Source organism: Thermobia domestica, chromosome 12, assembly GCF_964235325.1.
Source record: "Thermobia domestica chromosome 12, izTheDome1.hap1.1, whole genome shotgun sequence".
NCBI lineage: Eukaryota > Metazoa > Arthropoda > Insecta > Zygentoma > Lepismatidae > Thermobia > Thermobia domestica.
Window position 1 is genome coordinate 105,662,179 of NC_137465.1, and position 22,371 is coordinate 105,684,549.

Consider the following 22,371-nt stretch of genomic DNA (forward strand, 5'->3'; position numbering starts at 1 on the left):
CTAGTGTTTTTCTAGAAAGTCCTAAAGATCACTAGCATAATATTTTGTGAGGTCATTGCTTACAAGCAACGTACAGAACAAGGCAAGATCAGATCCGACTCAAACTTCGCCTAGAGGACACATAATAGAAAAGAAGAAAAATTGCCAAATTAGAGCTGCCTCCGTCCAGAAACACCGGAGATATGCTTTGCTACATAACGCACCACGGACAATACGATATAAGGTAAACATCGCAAGATATCCTTTTATGTCGAAAACGGAAAGGATGGGCAGCACGAGAATAACATCAAGATATTTGATATGCTATAACACTGACTTGGTGGCCATCTTGAAAGCCGCGATCTTGGATATAGCGTAAAGTATTAAAATGAGAAGCGGGTGTATGATATATCAATGTAAGGTAAAATGCAAAAAGAAAACCAATGATGTTACCGCGAAAACATATGTGTAATGGTATGAACGGGACGAAGTGTAGAAGACTCGAGCAAAACAAACGTGTATTCGAATTACAGAATAATAGGGCAAGACCCCACAACAATGGTACGCGACAAGTAACTGCAACAGTGTCTGTGCATGGAAGTGCATCCGCCTTGACACATTATGCCTTTTGAGGATATTGGGATTCCGTTTGGGACAGTGAAAACCACAGTTGCAACCTGCGATACGAGCTCTCGTTTGGAGACTACATAAACTACAAAGGACTATTTCTTATGGAACAGCAATTCGGCAGCACACTCCGGAGTGTAGGAGATATAATCTTGGATTGGTGAGCAAAAGCACGACCTACCTGGGATTGAAGCCCACTCCTGGACAACGTTTTGTACGTTTCTTTTCCAATTTTCTTGGTGTTTCGTGTGAATAAGGGACATTTCGGCCCACGTTTGTTTAAACAACACTATCTGAAACAAAGTATGTACGGATGAGAAAGCCCAGCTATGTTCTAGCTTACATTTTTTTCACTAATGTTTCTTTTCCTTTGCGTGGTTTGCTATACTGCTTCGCGACGGTCCCAAATAGTCACAATATCAGGGAAAGGCAGTGTTCTGCATTGACTCGATGAGTTCCATGCGTTGTTGAAGTCTCCCAGGAGAAGGCTAGTTTACCACACAATGAGACGACTCGAATTGTGTCTACTGGTTTCACTGGCACATATGGAACAAAGTGAACGTGACAGCAGCGGCCGGCCAGTGAGAAGTGACAGTGTGTGTGTGTAGCATATGCATGCCAAAACGCGTAATATTTTGTGTAGTGAATGTGTCCGCAGTATCGTTAATCTACAAACACCAATGTAGAGCTGCAATGGCGAACCCTCTCAATGTGGTGTTACTGATGCAAAGTGTACTTCCAAAACAAGTGGCCGTCCAATCGACAGAACCGACAGTGGACGAACGACAAGCAACTGAACACATGCTGGAGATTTTGAACAACCACGATGTAACAAAAGTAAATGTGGATAAGACTCGGAACCAGTAGACACAATTCGAGTAGTCTCATTGTGTGGTAAACTAGCCTTCTCGTGGGAGACTTCATCAACTCATGGAACTCATTGAGTCAATGCAGAACGCTGCCTTTTCCTGATATTGTGACTGTTTGGGACCGTCGCGAAACAGTGTAACAAACCGCGCAAAGGAAGAGAAACATTCGTTAAAAAAAAAAAAAAAAAAAAAATGTAAGCTAGAACATGGCTGGGCTTTCTCATCCGTACACACTTTGTTTCAGATAGTGTTGTTTAAACAAACGTGGGCCGAAATGTCCCTTGTTCACACGAAACACCAAGAAAGTTGAACAAGAAACGTACAAAACGTCGTCCAGGAGTGGGCTTCAATCCCAGGTAGGTCGTGCTTTTGCTCACCAATCCAAGATTATATCTCCTACACTCCGGAGTGTGCTGCTGAATTACTGTTCCATAAGAAATAGTCCTTTGTAGTTTATGTAGTCTCCAAACGAGAGCTCGTATCGCAGGTTGCAACTGTGGTTTTTCACTGTCCCAAACGGAATCCCAATATCCTCAAAAGGCATAATGTGTCACGGCGGATGCACTTCCATGCACAAACACTGTTGCAGTTACTTGTCGCGTACCATTGTTGTGGGGTCTTGCCCTATTATTCTGTCCTTCGAATACACGTTTGTTTTGCTCGAGTCTTCTACACTTCGTCCCGTTCATACCATTACACATATGTTTTTCGCGGTTACATCATTGGTTTTCTTTGTGCATTATACCTTACATTGATATATCACACACTCCGCTTCTCATTTCAATACCTTAAGCTATATCCAAGATCGCGGCTTTCAAGATGGCCGCCAAGTCAGTGTTATAGCATATCAAATATCTTGATGTCATTCTCGTGCTGCCCATCCTTTCCGTTTTCGACATAAACGGGTATCTTGCGAGGTTTACCTTATATATATTGTCGCGTAGTGCGCTATATTGCGGAGCTTATCTCCGGTGTTTCTGGACGGGGGCAGCTCTAATTTGGCATTTTTTCTTCTTTTCTATTGTGTGTCCTCTAGGCGAAGTTTGAGTCGGATCTGATCCTGCCTTGTTCTGTACGTTGCTTGTTAGTTCAAATAATTAAAAGTCATGAAAGAAATCCAAAATCAGCGATCTGACGAACAAAAGAAAACCTAGAAGGTCAAATTGTCCAATGTTGGGCGTTCCAATGTTAAAATAGTACCCTTCACAATTGTTTCCCAACATTTTTCCAATTGTAAAGTGTATGCTTTTAGCCATTTTTGTTAAATTTTCCGGTAGTTTGCTTCATATGACATAAGGAATCATCCCTTAAAGATTTACATGTAATATACTAACTCTATGGCCTATGGAACCCGTTTGTTCAATGCCGCGTTCATAGAAGCAGTGACCTCTGTCATTAGCCAATTAGGTCCAGTTTCCACTTTGTATTCCTATTTCTGCGAAGTCCATATTAGTATTTTCCTCCCATCTACTTTTAGGTCTTCTTAATGATCGTTTTTCCATTGGACTTCCAATTAAAAGCGTTCCTACTTTCTTCCATTCTTGCTACGTGATTTGCCCACCTAAGCTTCCTAGACTTGATACTCCTCACAATGTTTGGTAAACGGTATAAATTATCCAGTTCCTCGTTAAGAGGTTTGCACAATTCCCATTCCTTTCCCCTTGGGTCCGAATATTCGTCTCTGGGTCTTATTCTCAAATGCTTTCAATATACGTTCTTCCTCAGAGTAAGCGACCATGTTTCGCAACCATACAGCACTACAGGCATGATTATCGTTTTATATTTTAAGCTTCAGAATAACACGGTTTCCCTACCTTTATTCGACTTTAAATTTCTTCGTGAATATGGTTTTGATCTATTAATATTGATCCCGGATATTTAAAAGTATCCACTTGTCGAAAGTATTATTTAATATTTTAACGCAGCCATAACTTGCAATATTATGGTCCCGACAAACTTTCATGTATTTAGTTTTCTCTGCATTTCTTTCTGTTGTTTGCCTATCATCCCCTGTTATATATGCATCATCAGCATACGCCATAATCTGGTGAATACTATTCGGCTGTAGGTCCTGGTTGGTGTCTTTGGTTTTCCTTATAGCGTACTCCAGAACAAAGGTGAATAATAATGACGACAACGCATCTCCTTGCTTCCGGCCATTCTCGACGTGGAAGCTCGTGGCCAAAAATTTTCCAACTCAGACTTTACTTTCGGATTCATTTAAATATATTTTAATTAATCTAACTTGCTTTTTCGATATTCAAATTCCATAAGAATGTTGTACAATGTTTCCATCCTAGCCGAGTCGTAGGCTTTTTTAAAATCAATAAATAATTGATGTACCGGAATATTGTATTCCCATTTTATCGAGTATTTGTCGAATGGTAAATATCTGCTCGATAGTTAATCGGTTTTGTCTAAATCCGCACTGATAATCTCCAATAATTTTATCTGTATAGGTGATCAATCTTGCTAATAGAATGTTTGAGAAAATTTTATATTGTGTTGACAAGAGAAATGCCTTGATAATTGTTACAGTCAGTTTTGTCGTCTTTGAATTGGAACAGTGATGATTTTTCCACTCTTGTGGAAATTCCTCCTTGGGTTCCGAATAAGAAAATGAGTTAGTGTATTTTGTTCCATAATTTTTTCCTTCCAGTAAAAATTATCTCAGCCGGAATTTCGTATACAACTGGATATATGTGTTTCTTTAATTTCTTTATAGCGATTTCTGCTTCTGTTCGTTTAGGTTCTGGGATATACGGTTCTGCTGTGTGGATTATTTTTTGGCACAAACATTATTTTTTTCTTCGTGTTAAGCACATCGTCAAAGAAATCTTTCCATCTTTTCAAAATGCTGTCTGTATCAGTCAGAATTGTCCCGTCGACTTTCTTTGATATATAAGAACGATGTTGATAGTCTTCCTTAAACATGTTACAAATGTTTTTGTTTCTACTATTATCATTAAGATCATTAGTTTTAGCTTTCAAAAAATCGCGTTTCTTTGTCCTAAAGTTTTGAAAGTTTCCCGCCTGATGTCAACGAAATTTTCTGTAGTTATTTCGTTCGGATTTTGCAGCCAGCGTAATTTTGCCTGTTTTCTCTTCTCTGATAGGTAGTGCATTCCTGGTCGAACCATGGTTTGTTCCTGCGTATTTCCGTGTGCTCCAATTTTTCCTTTGCTGAACTTTTAATGCTATATCTAATTTCAACCCAAATATTCTCCACCTTCGTGGCTGAGCGGTTAGCGTACGCGTCTTTGGCGTGGGAGACCCGGGTTCGATTCCCGGCGGGAGCTCATGTGGTTCGGATTCGACTTTAATCAGTAGGTCCCGTCTCATAACCTCGCTGCTGAAAGGGATGTTAAACTAAAAATCAACTCAACTCAACCCAAATATTCTGTACACTAATGCATTCCGCACCTTTTAAAACCGAGAATCTATTCGATACTTCAATCTCTTCGTCTTCTGATGTTCAATATTCCCTTTATTTAACGATAATATCTCTCCTATTATCGCTGCTACCAGGTAGTGACTACTCAGCTCTCTGAACGACCGAACATCAATTATGCTAGACTGTCTTCTTCTATCTATTAAAACATGGTCACTTTGATTATGTATTTTTCCATCTGATGAGGTCCAGTGTGGGAATTCGGTATTCTTTACGATGAGGTTTTTGGATGTTGTAAAGTTTATGAGTCTAATACCGTTGTTAGTACTTTCCTTACGGATACGTTCGTCCCCTGTAATCGGTTTAGAAATATCCTTTTGTCCTCTCTTCGCATTGAAATCCCCTAATAGAATTTTCATATGATATCACGGGAGTTAATCAAATACCCGGTCTTTCATATCGTCTGTTGAGACATGTCCATTTATAACAATTATCACAATACCGACATCCTAAGAGTAGTAAAAGAAAGTCTATCGTTATCAAATTCAACCCGCTTAATTGGTAATATTCGTTTGTGAACGAAAAACCCTGTTCGTAGTTGGTGATTGTATTTTCTTTCCCGTAAAAGAACGTAAAATTTCCAGACTTCACTGCTCCCGTTCCTTCCATCCGACTTCCTGAACTATTACTAGATTCGTTCTACATTTCTCTAATTCATTCGTTACTGATGTTAACGCGTATTCCCAAAGAGGACTTCTTATATTCCATGTTCCAAATCCCATGTCCATTTTACATCGCTGAGTTCGTGCCAATTATTTGTCATGGTCTGAGGCTTCTGTGAATATGTCTGAACAAGCATCTTTCTTTACAGGGTGAGATTGTTAGTCTTAAGCCAAACCCCCAAGCTGGAGGACCACTCCTTGTCGTCTGTCCACGATTGCTTATTCAGTATATTCACAGCTAACCCCTATACCTAGAGGCTTTCCTGATCCCCAACCTGAGGACGCTCTAAGCCGTGGTGACAGAAACCCACATTACATGTAGGGTCGTCCTCCATGTGAGAAAATAGGGAGAAAATAAAATCTGTTGTTTTAATTGTGATAAGGGAGATGCCTGTAGCTCGAAATGTGTGATAACTTTTTCCCTGTAGTCACACAATTTTTAAATCTGAAAATTAACGACATAAACCATACCTCGAAATGTTAAACCTTAGTATGGAGTAGCATGTTCGATTTGTAATTCGACAATTCAAAGTTTAAATTTTAAAGACATCGTAATCCATAGAATTATCCTAACAGAAGTCACTTTTTTGCCTGAAAGGCAAGTATCTATTACCGTTATTGGTAAAAAGTTTCTTCATTTATTTTGATAGTTCTTTCTCCGGATAGTAATATATTTATATAACAAGTGGGGGAAACGTCCAGGATATCATCCTAGCATTTTTCTACTAATCCGAAAGCCTCAGAATCAAACCTTGGCATAGCCTATCCTGACTGAGAATTTCCAAATTTTAATTGCGCTGCGATTGAACAATGCAGAAAATCATTAATACTTCCTGTGACGTGGTGATATCGTAATATTTTTTAAGTAAATAAGGACATTTTAAAATAATGAATTTTGAATTCACCCTAATTGTAGCACTTTTCAGATGATAAGTGGCCTTGAGTGGGCTGTCTGCTCTCTGCAATTGTAGTTACGCGATGTTGTCAATTTCTGGCAAGCGATAGTGTATACTGACTTTTCTCATCATTCTAATGTTGTCAATACCAGACGCACTAACTAGAAAGGCCGTATTACTATATTAATTATTGTCTTTAGTAAGTAGAAAGATGAATTGTGAGCACATACGTGCACTCTGCATGCTTCTGTGTCAACTGGTTGTCATGATACAGACTTTTAAATGTTTCCATATGAAACAATTTTGAAAATCTTTAGAATACGTTTTCTCACCTAACTGATAGTAGATTTCGATCCAAGTTTTTGTTCAATATTTCCCTCTTTTATGAAATCGAATTCATACCCTATCACAGGATACTAAACAAAATAACATACAAACTTTGCTTGGGCTCTCTTTACGTGGAGATTTATATGTAACTGAGTGTTTTTAAACTAACATTTTCATGTGTATAATATAAGTAGTGTAAACAAAGAGAGTAGAAGATTCTAAGGCTTTCAAATAACAATTTTAAACATTTCTTTGTCCGTTATAGACAATATGATTCTTTTCTTCGCGTTTCACGTTTGACTATTTCATCATCCATTTTCTTCTCTTTTCTTGTACTCAACATATGAACTTATGATTGCTGAGCAAACGCGCAGGCACTTGAATAGTACAATAATTGTTGCGCCCAAAACAAACTTGTCTGCTTCGAGACGAGGAGAGCTGATACAATTGGGCGAGAACAAGGCTCCTCAGCGTTACTCGTATGACTTTTCTGGAATTCTTTCTTATTAAATAAAATTGGCATTCTGTTTTCGTGAACTATAGAAAATGATTGTAAAAAACAGTTGTCTGTCTTTTAAATTGTTTCAGGATTTTTAAAAAAGGTAAAAAATACGTATCATTGGAAGAAATGCAAAAACGTAATTTCTGAAACTATACAAACAGAGGCTTTAGAATTATTTCGTTTGTGTAATTCATCTGTGCTGAATTACATAGTTCTAATGGTACAAATTAAAAGATAGTTAATTTAGTTCATATTTATATTTTCAGAATATACAATGACTATTCTAAATGTTATTAGAATAATATTTCTGACATGAATAATGTTGTCAATTCATTTGATATAATGCTAGGTGAAGAAAGAGCGAGAAGGGAAAGAGGAATCCGCAATCCGGCAACCCTACGCTGAATATCGTGTACGATTGGCTACTGCTCATGTTGCTTCTCATCCAGCTCTCATCTGAAGAGAGATGTATTTATATATTTGTTATAAATTTGTTTCCTATTGTGTATTTTTGAAGTGACACTCGTTCATGGGTTGTTACATTAATATTTCAGGTTAACCATTCACCAAGCTACCATACGGATACCAAAATAGATTGTGACGTTAAAGAGAACCTTCTGCTAGATACATTTAACATTCTTAATTTAAGTCGTCATGTGGGTAGGAAAATTATGGATGAAGATCGAAAGCAAGTTCGGCAAAGGCTGTTGAGTAAGGCCTTACTAAAGCAAAATATGTGAGTAAACATGTTAAGGTATTTTTATGTACAAATCAGGAACATTCAGATCAAAAGAACTAGAAGAATGGGTTTTAATTATCAATATTATCTACTACTCAGGTATTTGAAGTTCAGCTTAACTGAGTTTAACTTCATCAGGGTATATGGCAAAATGGCACATACTAAGCTAAGCGAGCTAGTTTCATCCATTTTACCTGAATATTTATTCTTCCTGGGTTATTATTCTTGCCCTATAACAGTTGCTGCTCTTGAGGAAAACAACATCTTTAAAGATTTAATTGTTATCTTACAAACTAAGAGAAGAAAGTTCTATACAAGAATTGGTACATTAGGTAAACTCCCTTCCCTTTCTTATAGCAGTAACATTAAAATTTTTACTGATGTGACTTTCCTCAACAGTCACCACTGCTTGCTCTATATTCATAGACCTATAAATGTAAAGTAGTAAGAAACTGAAAAATTCTCTGATAATTCCTAGGAGATCAAATATAAAAGGCAATTTCAATGGAACTTTTATTAAGCGATCACTGTTTATTCCATTGAAAATCGGACATAAGAGAATTAGTCGCTTATTTTTTTTTCGTTCATTATTTAAAATACCTTATATTTGCTGAAAATACGAAACATGTACAGTACAGTACTACGAATGAGGTTGTGTACTTTTTTGTGTTCGTTTCTGACGTGGTTCCTTTACATTGATCGAGCCGTTGGATCAAAGATCTCTTTGAAAGAGCCTCAAAAATTAAACCTATATTGTAAATTGGTAAATAGCCTTCGTCAATTTACGAAATCATTCTGTCTTTACTTTAGTTCCCTTTTCATTGTTTCAAAATGGAGTTAGCATTACAAAATTTATTGGATCTGAGTTCTTCGGCAGTTGAAAACTTCTGCTATTTTTTTCTGTGAAACACCTTTCGAGTTTTAGTAATAATATATTTTTTATTTGTTTTATTGATATCAGGGAATTAAAGACTCTCGGTCCAATTATAATTCCCAAGAATAGTACAAAAATAACAAACATGCATATAATAATAGTAAAATAAAAACATGAATTAAAGTAACATTATAACAAATATGAAGTAAAATATTACTAAAATTACAATCAAATTATAAAATACACAACCATGCACGGGCAAAGTAAATAGGAACCAGTGTCATTAAAACATGCAACAACAAAAAATAGTTTATGATAAGTGGTAGGTTATAAACTTCCTTTGAATAGAAGGAAAATCAAGAGTAAAGACATCAATAATATGTAAATTGTTGGTATTTGACGAACATTTATATATCAGAGCATCACTAAAAATAGATTTGAAAATTCTAAAATTTCTTATTGACCTGTTAGGGATACCAAGACTAACAGCCTCAATTAATGGCAATTTGCTAGTCAAAACATTATGGAGTTATTTAATATCATATAAAGTTCTAAGCGCAGATAGTTTAAGTAGACAAAGAAGATTCCTAATTTCATCCTGAGTTTACTCTGATAAAACTGAATTTCCATCTTAACCATAATAGAAACAAGTTTTGAACTACTTCGGTATCTTTCTGAAAGTATACTGAACTCCTTTATTCCAAACACTACTACAATATTCAAGGCGACTTCTTACATTAGCGTAGTACAGAATTAAGGTTTTCAAGAAGGAAAAAATCTTTAGAAATACATTTTATGATTCCTAAGTTTCTTCTAGCTTTAGAAACTATGCATTCCAGATGTTTATTAAGTAACAGTTTGGAATCAAAGGTGATACCCAGATCTTTAATAGAGACAAACTTTTAGACCGAAACATTATCAGCAACATAATTATAATGAACAAGATTAGTTTTTGAAGTAAAAGATACACAACATGTTTTATTAAGATTCAGAGTGTTACGTGAATATAGACTAGACTAAAACCTTTAAGAGTCTTGAAAGTGTATTCACGGATACAACAAGGATATAAACAATTTTAGAAACAAACATTTGAAGTGAAAGGAAAAACAGAAACTATTTGTGCAACAGAAATGTATACCTTTGTCAAAATATTTGTGACGTCCAGTTACAATTTCATTCGAACTCATCGACTTCATATATAAACTTTGCGGAAAATTCTTATTGTCCACCAACACCACGGGCACATTCCTCTGCCAATGGCTGTAACCAGTGGCATAACCGCCCTTCTAAGGCACAACCGACATGTCAACGATGTCAGTTGTGCTCTTATGGATGGCAACAGTATGGACATAAGAACGATAAGGGCTCAACAAAAGGAACGGAATCGAACCCAGTACGCTCCGCGAAGCAGACACCCAAAAGCAAGAGGAAAAGAATTCGTCTCATAAGCGACTCATTGAGAATAATTGCCAATCATACATAGGTCGAATCCCCCCTCCATACCCTCAGTGTGTACCACCGTATCCATACTATGGATACCCCTCCTCCTCCATATGCATTCTACCAACCACCGCCGCCCCCGGTGGTCCCACCACCGCAAACTTCCAGCACCGCTGCTGGACCAAAAACAGGAACGGCGTAGGAACCATGGCGGTTTCTTCCTCTCCCACCCCTGCAGCGACAGCGATACACCACGCAACTTCTGCTACAACTTCCATCACGCTACCATTGCACCTCGATGGTCAATTAACGTATGTGCAAGGTTATTTGGGTGGCGTAAAGAAGCGTTTTCTTCTCGATAGTGGAGCTGAATCCGATCCTGCCCTGGACAGCTCTACCGAAAAACGTGTCTGCTTTTCCTCTAAAGACCTCAATATATAATATCAGCGATAAGCCAATGTATCTTACACATGCCGCTTACATCAAAATTACTTTAACTGGTAAATCATTCACTGTTTTGTTCAGGTTAATTCCCATTCTAAAATTTCCAATAATTTTGGCAAACAATTTTCTGCGAATGCATCAAGCAGTAATCGAATACCAGACCGATACGCTCACCTTACGTCATTTTGGGTTCCGTTCTAACCAAGAACATCCACCCTCAGGGACCAGTAAGTTGCCCTGAAGTTGCAACAGGTGAAAACACACATCTTAATTTGGTATGTAAACAAGTTACCACAGTCCCTCCCCGTTCAGTGACGTTTGTTCCTTTTGAAATCCCGCTAGCTGTTAATTTTACCGATGTTCACATACATACTCCTATTAACAGGAATCTCAAGCGTTGTTTCATTGCTCATACTGCAGTCAGCAGAGACAATCTCGTGGTTACAATAGTAAATTTGGCTTCTAAGCCCAAACGTTTTCATAAGGGAACTCCTCTGGCTATTGTGTCTGAGCTAGCTGACATTCCAGAAACCTCACAAGTAAATACCATTAGAAAGGTATTTACCCCTACAATGAAGCAAGTGCAAGAGAAGGTACAACAGCAAATGGAAAAAATAGTACATCTTACTAACCGGTCCAAATTTAACATTAATCCAGATCTTACGGCACACCAACAACAACAGCTTAGAGATAGGCTGACTAAGTACGCAACAGCGTTCAGACGGTAAGATGTAGACTTTTCTCATATTGAGACTTATGAAGCGTCATTAGACCTTCAATCACGGGAATCTTTACGCTCTTCTAAGTTCACTGTTCCACACCGCCTTAGAGGAAAAGCGCGGGAACAAATCCTCAAACTTTTAGAGATGGGAATTATTGAACTTAGCGATTCAGCGACGCGAAATAATGTACTGGTGATCCTTAAACCTCATTCAGATAACCTTCGTATATGCTTGGACCTCAGAAGACTGAATTTGCACTCGCTCACTATTCGTGACTCCTGACAATATGCCGGACGTCATCGATAACTTGGTCGACACAAAGTACTACTGTGCCTTCGACCTCACCCAGTCATTCTTCCAAATCCCATTGGATAAGATAGACCGTTTACGTCATTTTCAGTTCCATCACTTAATTTGAAGCATTCCATGTATCAGCTAACACCCATGCCCATGGGGTATGTTAATAGCACGATAATGCTCCAGCGCGTTTTACGCGATATTTTTGAACACGTAGACCCCACTAGACTCACGAGTACGTCGATGATCTGTATCTTCACGCACCAAGGATTGATACACTTCTAGAGACTGGACAAGGTACTCGCTACTGCACAACAGTATTCCGTACTGTTCAATCTCAAGAAATCCGTTTTTGGCGTTACACGACTGAAATGTTGTGATTTTATTGTGGAGAATGACTACATTCAACCTGACCCGGCAAAAATTGAGGCTATTTTGAACATTCCCAAACCCACGACTGTAAAACAATTGTGGTTAGCGCCAGTTAACTTCTTTCGCGGATTTTTTTTTGGAAACATCTCTATCAATTTGGCACCGCTTTATGATACCTTAAAAGGTGTGCCTAAGAAGTTAATTTGGACGCCGGAACGCGACGAGGCTTTCCAACAGATGCGACATGCATTGACAAGCCCACCCCTCCTCCAAATTTATACTACTACTCATATCACCAATGCATTAGTGGTTGATGCTTCTATAGTTGGGGTAGGGGTTTGTCCCTTGCAAAAGCGTTCCTCGGACATTGAATGTTATCCGGTGCAGTTCACATCGTCGCGCCACCCTCTACGAAAAACCTCTCCACCGATCTACGAACTCGAACTATATGCAGTTAATTCTGGCTTTTAAAAATCTGTAAATATCTTATAGGTCAGGAATTCATAATTTATACCGACTCCAGAGCAGTTACAGCCCTCAAAAGTTCGTATCATCTGAGTGGAAAACTTCAACGTTGGCGAGATTTTTTCAGTACTTTTTCGTTCCTGATACATCACCTTGGTGGCCAGAATAACGACTTAAGTGATATGCTCAGTCATAACCCACTTCCAGTTTCACAGGAAACCATCAAAGAAGCTGATGAAACTCCCCACGAATTTCACATGTTAGCTCTTGACAAGCGAGTCGATGTTGGTGAGTTACAACGCCAAGATTCTTTTTTCGGTAAAGTTATGCAAACATTGCAGTCGGAAGACGCCTCACACCGACAGTACAAGCAATGGCAAAAAGGATTCGTTATTTCGAATGGCATTCTCTACAGGAAGATCAAAGCCATTCCACAGGATACTTATCATCTGTGTCCCGAACAAACTAAGGGATTCTATCTTCACAGATTTTCATACGCATTCACTTACACACCCTGGTTTTATTAAGTTATGCCAACTCCTGAAGGCGAAGTATTACTTCTCCCAGATAAAAAAAATGGTTTCATAGTAAATTGCGACAATGCCGTGAGTGTTCGTTATTCAAACGATCTTACCACCCATCCGTGGAGACTTTGCAACAATTGCCCCAGAGTACTACCCTACGGTGTTTTTCCATCGATCTAGCTGGACGGTTAATCCCATCTAAACCAGAGAAGTACCAATACTTCTACCTAACGACTGACCACGCCAGTGGTTACGTTATTATAGCGCCTATTAAGTCCCCAATATCTGACGCGTTTATTAATTTCTTCATGGATCACATTGTGACCCCCTTCTCGTGCCCCGCTCTTGTGTATCTCGACCGGCAGACCAGCCACACATCCATCAAAACAATTTCTGGAGAGTATGGGAGTAGACATCAAGTAGACCCTCCCCGCCCACCAGCAGTCGTTAGGTCACGTCGAGAGCCGAATTGGAGACATTCAAAATGCGCTACGGTTCTTTTACTAATGATCAGCATTCACGCTGGCCTGACTTCCTTTATATTGCTACTGCGTATGTCAATAAGACCACACTCATTGAACTCGGTGTGAGTCCATTTTCAATTTTATATGGGATTCAGCCACTGTTCGCTATTGATCGTGTGTTAAGCGCACCTGAGGACCACATCAACAACCACGCGAGGCTGACATAAGCACGTGAAATGCGTGATTACGTTTTGCACAGAAGAAATCAAATCTTTGAGCGCCGAAAAGAGAAGTTTCACTCACAAAAAGTCCCAGCTGAATTCCTACCCGGTCAGCAGGTTGTAGTTCAGCTATTATATACCAAGCCTGGAGATTGTAAGAGCTTCCAGCAACTCTATGATGGCACTTATGATATCCAGAGTAACTTTGATGAAAATTCATACTTTTAGTCACCATCAGTGACAAACAAGTACCGATTACAAAATTGCGCCTTAAACTGTATATACCTGACGATGGACCTGGTCCGGAGTTCGTAACCAAGTACAGACAATACGTGCAGTCAGCATGATGACGGACGAATGTGATATCATGTATATGAGTGTATTGTACAATGGAAACCTTAATGTTCGAACTTATAATTTCATTTTGCGTTCTCACATAAGGTTAAACACGTTTTGACCCACCCTTGCACTCCTGGTTAAGTTCAGTAGTTTTATTCTACCCTTTCTGTTATTAAAAAAAAAAAGGATTAATTGGTTGATGTCATAGCTACTTTGGTGATAAGTGTATTGTATTCCATGCGAATTTTATATCAGTCAAGTCGGCAGCACTGAGTTCGGTACGATACACCTTGCTCGGTATGTAAATTGCCCCTCCCCGCCTAGGCAGCTAACATTACTGTGAATTGGCTGCTGAATGGTGATGACTCTTCTTACAGCCACATTACACTCCCTTCCCCCATCATCTCTCCCGTTACTGTAGCATACTCAGACACGAGCTGCAGACTTTCACTGCTACCACCCGCAGCGTGAATTAACACAAGATGTGACTCGCGCCATCTTTAACTCCACTGTGGATGTACGTTAAGCTGTGATGTGCTGTTGATACTATTGCATAACGAATGGCATGTATGCACATTAACCCATTGCATGAATAATCCTACACCGTTTCTCCCCACCATCGCATATTTTGTTTCTCACTACGTGGGTATTATTTGTTTCATCACGAATTTTAGGCTCCAACTTATGCTACGAAACAAATACGAGAATAGTACCCTGATACACTCATCACATAATATCACCACACTTGTCCACACATAAAGTATTGGACGTTAGTACAACTTCATGGACGACACGTTTCGTTCTGATGACAGATTTTGCATAAATATCAAAATATCCTGTAGGCTAATAAGCTCTATGTTTCCTCGTCGTTATAGCAGATGGGACACTCACCCGTGTTCCCCCGAATCATAAAGCGATCTTACACAAGAACATTGCACAATATCTAGATTGCTTAGCAAAAGATGATTTTTTTTCTTTCCCTTTGCCCCCCTGAAAGTACAGTTATACGTATAAATCGTTTTTATAAGAATTAAACTCAGTCAAAATTCTATTTCTTAAAAAAAGAAAAAACTAATGTACACTCATGTCCAAAATTATTGTCGCATGTCTATAAATATCTTGTTGTAGGAATATAATTTGATAACGAATTCGCCCGGTATTTCTTATAATGTTAGTATGTGTATAATCTACAAAGACATGTATGTGGCAAATTTCATGTCAAAAGAGCGGTAAATAAAAACAATAAAACGAAAATAAAACTTTTTCGTCCATTAAGCAACATTTCGTTTTATTTCGTATTTATAATTCTTTCCCTATGAAATTTACCACAAATATACATTTCCCAATTATACACATAGTATAAGAATTAAAAGTACCCTGCAAAATTATTAACAAATTATATTCTTACAAGAAGACAGTTATAGATATGCAATAATCATTTTGGACATGAGTGTACATTGCAATGATCATATATTCGTATTACTTATAGGTAGTAAATGCATTCTCTAGTATATTAAGAAGGAAAGAGCTTAATGCTATGAATTCGACATAGGCCGAATTAACACAATTAAACAATAGAAAAACGCCCATAAAAAGCACGACATAGGTCGTGGTCCACTCTTACCCGTAACCATCCCTTATTCGTTGTATTCTAGTTCTTTGTTTGATCCCCTATTTTGAATGCATTTCCTGCCAGGTACGAATTCCCTTCTTGTACACACCAGTTCACGATTTATTTCACGCCGTGAAAATCTTCTAAAAAAAACTACTAAAGAAATATATGTTGGTACTGACCAGTAAATGTTGTACTTCCTTCCAAATAGTAACAGAAATTCAACACTCGCGGTCTCGTTGCCCGATACACAAATCGAACTTGACGCGATACGAATTCATTTGCAGGCACTCCATAGTAACTTCCCATCACTCACGTTTATGACTGCTCAAGAATTCTGTATTGCAATTATGCGTCAGACAGGAGTTTCCTGGACAAGGTTTCTTACCCCTGCTTTTTCACTAGGCCCTCACCCCCTTGCTTTTGTATGCAAGCAATTTGCACCCACGCATCATTTCCTGGTTCACCCAGATGGTAACGGTGTGACGTCACCAGTGAAACTATGTGCAGTTGACCTTGACTCAGCGATTACTGTGTGAAAAATCTAAAATTACCTTTCGCCGTTCCAAGTTACTATAGCTTCCACGGAAATTGCCAACATAAACTATCTTTGGTTAGACATATCGAAAGAATCTGGAAAATCAAATGCACTCTAACTTTTTTACATTATTATGATTTAGGCCAATAATAATCTTTTGTAGATCCTTTTTCATTATGGATATTGCTTCATAAACCCTTCACCTTACAGTACACTTCCGTATCACGGATATATTTTCCTTCCAGGTATACCTTGTGGATCCTGTGACTTCCTTTGGTGCAAGCAGCACAGCTTATTGATATGAATACATTCATAATTACATGTGCAAGCCTTGCTACGTTGGTTCTCATCGCCGCATTAATTGCATATATTTGCATCTACAAATACGCACGCTCAAGACCTCGCTCTCGATTCTACAATTCTAATATAACGGCTCACTACAGGAATATTCTCCGCAGTAGAACAAATCCTGCTATAACAGACACTACTGTGTTAATGTCATCTTTGCTGCGTCTATCAGAAACGAACCTGTCCATCCCTGTGTCCTCTGATTCTATGACTGCACCCTTAACGAGTCCCTATTATCATCGCCACACAACAAGAATATGATTAATTTTGTACAGATGTTTGGTGATGAGATTCATTCTTTTAGATTCTCTTTATATATATATATGTATTCTGCCATTTGTAAGTTAGTGTACATTCATTTATTGGTCTCTTGTGTCTCCTTTCATTCTCATAACGATTACCTTCTCATTAACAATGCTAGCTAATCACTTCCTAACTATTTCATTGTGATGGCGACTTTGCATTCGAGAGAATAACAGAATTAGGTTAAGTAATTGTTTTAAAGGTCTACGTGCCTCATGTGTCATAAACCTTGATCATATAAACACTGTATATTAGTTGGTTCTGATGCTACTATATAATTGGTCTAATACTAACATGATGATTGTTGTGTGTTGTTTTCATTTAGTACCACTAATGATACATTATTTCACTTTTATTCTTTTGTGTTCTCTGTCTGTCATCTTATCCACATGTTGTGATGATATGCCTTCGATGTTACATTTAATACTTCAGAGGTTTAAAACAGTGGTGATTCCGTTGAACTGTGTATTCCCCTAGTGTTTTACTCCACTTACCAGCGCAAGCTATATACAAGATGTCCCGCAAAGACTCGACCAAAATTAATTATTGGTGTCCATTTCAGGAACACTCAATAGTACGTTTTTAAGTGGAGGAGTGTTACGTGAATATAGACTAGACCAAAATTTTTAGTGTCTTCATAAACAATTTATTTTAAGAGTCTTGAAAGTGTATTCACGGATACAACAAGGATACAAACCACTTTTAGAAACAAACACTTGAAGTGAAAGGGAAAACAGAAACTATTTGTGTAACATAAATGTATACCTTTTGTCAAAATATTTGTGACGATAGAAACCAGGACTTCCGTATTGACGTCACAGAAAACAATCTTTTGTGGTTAGGATAGTCCAGAAATAGAGAACAGAAAGATGTAAAGTGAAGAACAAATTGTGTATATAAGCTCTGGTAAATTCTACCAGATGATGAGTTGTCTTTAATCGACGAGACCTTGCTAGTCGCGTTAACCGAGTCCGTTAAGTCGCTAGTGATTTATTGGTCTTGTTGTATTACTATTGGATTGCTGTATGGATACAATCATCTAAGTTGGGATCGTTTTTTTATTGTTTTCTGCTAAGCATTAAATGATTACCAGTAGTAGCATTGGTCCGATTTATATTCCTCACGTACCTTAGGCCTTTGTGCCAGGAGTTATATTCATGCTTATGTTTATTTGGATTTACATATGCTGTTACAAGTTAACTCTTGGTTTGATTATGGTTATTATTAGTTCAATTAAATCAATATAAAATTCGTTAAGAATGACAGAAGTTAACTAGTAACTTTGATTTCTAATTAATTTATGTAACTTTCTGTAAATGTTCATGTAATCATCCAAGCTGATTGGTTCAGTTCTCATGCACTCTCTCATGTCTCGCATCATTGTAGATATTCTAAATTTGTTGTGAGAACCAATCTAGCCGACTTTGTCTTATTAGTCTACATGTCAGAATAAATTGATAGACTAGGAATAATTGTGATTATTGAACTACTTTAATACTATTAAAATCACCGATCTCCTTTACACACGTATTGGGTAACTTGCATGTTAGATGTAAGTTGATATTTGCTACATGAATAGGTTTAAGTTAATCAATTTATAATCCGCGTGACAGATAACAAGTACTACCATTTATTAAATCTGGTATTATTATTACTATTATTATGTGTGTTAACACGAATTAGAACACGATATAGAATACTTTTGACAAGCTATATACGTGGTAAGAGGTAGAGCATTAACCTTTGACCAAGTAACAATAGTATTAATATTATTTTGTAATTTAACACAATCATAAACATTGTTAATAGACGATCAGTCTTCAAATTGTCTGCATACATAAGAAATTGACAATGTTATCGCTGGTGTAGGAGGTTACGTCTATTTACCCTTGTACTCACAATCGAGACGTATTGAAAATATAAAGTTCCCATTCATCTCCCCCACCAGGACACTGTCATTTAAACTTGGGAAGATTTAAATGAAAATTGGTGGGCAACGTAGTCGGTTGTCAAAGCTATCAAAGTATTGGAATTAACTTAATTACTTTTTCTTTTTTTCTGTTTATGCCTAATACGAGGGATAGCTCACTACTTTGATGGCGGATGCGAAGTACATCCCGCAACCTATAACCTCGCGTTATAAAGGATTATAATTCAAAAAAGCAAATGATTACTCAAATAGCAACTATGTTTGACCATTCATATTTTCGCTTTAAGATTGTCTTTACATTTTACATTACACTATGGTTGTCACAACTTAATGATACTAAACATATGCAAGAACACCACAAAAGGTATTAGCAATATCTACATCAGTTAATCAATATACGGCCATTAAATAAGAATGTTGGATATTAATTTTGTTGCCCTAACTAAACTATCTATTTTCCTTTTCTCTTTCGAATTAACAACAAACTATACAAATGAGTTTGAACGTAAGTGGCTTAGAAAGAATGATTTATGTATAGGCAATTGCTCACTGTTCGTTATATTCTCCCCCTCCCCCCCCTTTCTTTTAATGACACATTACGAGCTGGCGTGCCGAGTGAATATGTAATCTTTTTCTTCTCACTACGATTCTAAAGAAAACACTCCTCGGGCAATCAAAGCACTGAATTCTTCTGGCATCAAACATAAGGTACTGATATTATTTACGATTTTTCCTCTGTGTTTCGATCTGTGGCGTGACTTATCCTCTTCCACTGCTCGGCCAATGACTTCTTAGGACAACTTTGCAAACTCTTCGTAAAAACTACTGCGCACTGTATCCAACTAGTTGAAAATTCCAACTTCTTCAAACAATTGGTAATTAAAACTATACTCGAACTAGTGATGTGAGGTGGAAAATTTTCCATTTCGGAAAATTTTCCGCTATATTTTTTCCGGAAAATTTTCTGTTCTATACTAAACGCAATGTTAACTTGAGAGCCGAATCACAAACGCATTAGTACATGTTGGCGCGCGAACCTTTTCGCAGGGAATCCTTTGTATGTGTGTGTTTTGGTTGGGTTCTCAATCGCCAGAGTTTGAACTGGAGCTGCTCTGAGTCTCAGCTGATATGCGAGAAGCGGTGATTTCTCGTCCTTTTCCTGCCGCTAACGAAAAATATGTTTCTTGGTCTATTTGTTTTTAATAATTCATGAAGACACGACAATAGTAATAAATGTATTGGAAATTCGCACGTGATGTATTTGCAATCCTCACAATTAAAACCCGAGAGCATGAAAACTATTTTGATTGTTCATTTCAATTGATTAAGGATATCTACGTGGAAAACGTCAATCACAAACAGAAACATACTTGCAGCCACCCTCCCACATAATAAATTAAAAATACGATTGTTTTCTTTCTCAAAGCACAGCAACTCTACGTTAGCAATGAGTAAACAGCCGCGAACCGGCAACAATCATATCAGCAATTTCTTCAACAGTTTTGTCTGCATATTTTTCTCTTGGTCGAGCGTACACATTGATGACAATTTACTTTGCTTAACTTTAAAGAGGTTTCCCTTCCTCGTGCTTGCGATAATACTGAGATGATAGTAATTCGTATTCATTCATGATTTGAATTTCGCCTTAACACTCTCCATGGTTTCAGTGTCACTACACCCACGTACCCACACTAACGCACAGCGAAGACGATATTTGGCAGAGCAGTGTTACTCTCTGCACAAAAATTGCAAAAGTTACTTATGAGTCCCCTTCTTTCTTTTGTTTCATTTATCAGCGGGCATAGGAGTTTCTTACGGGGTAACAACTGTGTTTACTTTATATATCATATAAAAATAATAAGCCATTTCCTATCCATTGTGGACGATTTATAACATTGATCAATTAACTAATTTTACTGGTCTTCTGTTTTTGATATAAGATTTTTCAAGTTTATAATCTTGCAACACTTGCAAGAGACTCGCATCTTAACTACCGGCTTTTCACTCTTTTCTTTCCTTCTCTCTTTCCGATTCTGAGTCGTGACGTCATTTTCATAACAAGTTACTAATAAATCTAGTACCTTTTATTTTAAATATTGTTTCTGTATTAACATTTTTATATACTTGAACTCAGTTAGCTCTTTGAATTGATCTCCTAAGTAATGTTTTACGTATGTAACGTGAAGAACTATGTAACGTGCGCGGAGTCGCCCGAATTGAAGTTGCGTATCTCGGCTATCAGGATAAGGTCGCGGCGAGTATAGAAAAATATCAGCAATCAAGTAACAATTCCTCAGTGATCATAAAATTGATTAAATTCATGTTTAGAAATGTTAAAAAGTGAAAAATCGTGTAAAGCATCTGAAAATTTTCATAGCTTAGACAATTTTCAGTACTATGTAGAACAAGTGAAATAATTTTTCATGAATCGAAAAATTGTCTGTCCTGTATGGAAAAATTGAAAAACTTTGTGTCGGAAAATTTTCATCATTTTGCAGCAAAATGTAAATCGGAAAGTTTTATTGCTCTGTGGAAACAAGTTAAAGGAATTTTCATAGATCGGATTATTTTCATTGCGATGTAGAAACAAGTAGAAAAGAACTTTTCGTATGCTGGACAATTTTGGATATTATGTATAGTGATATTAGATGGAAAATTTTCCACTATATTTAACTGCACATTGAGCACTTGAATTCCTGTAGAGGAAAGTTAGTTAGCAAAATTTTCCAATTAGCTTCGGGAACCGGAAAATTTTATTGGAACAAATATAGTGGAAAAATTTTTACCTAACATCACTATACATAATATCCAAAGTTTTCCGGCTTATGAAAAATTTTTCCACTTGTTTCTACATCGTAATGAAAATTTTCCGATCTATGAAAATTCCTTTCACTTGTTTCTACAGAGCAATAATGCTTTTCGATTCGCAAAAAGTTGTTTTACTTTTTGCTTAAAAATGATAAAAAATTTTCCGACTCAAAAAGTTTTCGATTTTTCCATACAGGACAGACAATTTTTCGATTCATGAAAACTTGTTTCACTTGTTCCTACATAGTACTGAAAATTATCTGAGCCATTAAAATTTTCAGATTCTTTAAACGATCTTTCACTTTTTAACATTTCTATACATGAATTCAATCAATTTTATGATCACTGAGGAATTGTTACTTAATCACTGATATTTGTTTAGAACGGAAAATTTTTCGGAAAAATATAGAAGAAAACTTTCCACCTCACATCACGGATAAACAACGATGTAGGAATAAGTGGAGTATGTTTTTATGAATCGGAAAATTTTCATCACTGGCTCGAACACTTGACGTAATTAACTGTACGATTCACGAGCAAAAATATACGAAATGGCCTCTGACTTTACTATCACACGCTAGGCCTATTGACGGATGCACCCTTCTTCGGTAGTCTTTT

At 37.3% G+C, this 22,371-nt stretch overlaps 1 protein-coding gene across 6 annotated transcripts in view; it reads left to right on the forward strand.

The window, feature by feature from the left end:
* The window catches only part of LOC145666574 (tubulin polyglutamylase TTLL13-like), a 211,565-nt gene that overhangs the window by 120,579 nt on the left and 68,615 nt on the right, over window positions 1–22,371 (forward strand). For all 6 annotated transcript variants that reach the window (XM_081733930.1, XM_081733929.1, XM_081733932.1 and 3 more), the window contains one exon: window positions 7,868–8,049. In XM_081733930.1, the coding sequence (XP_081590056.1) occupies window positions 7,868–8,049 (182 nt within the window). The remainder of the gene's footprint in view (window positions 1–7,867; window positions 8,050–22,371) is intronic.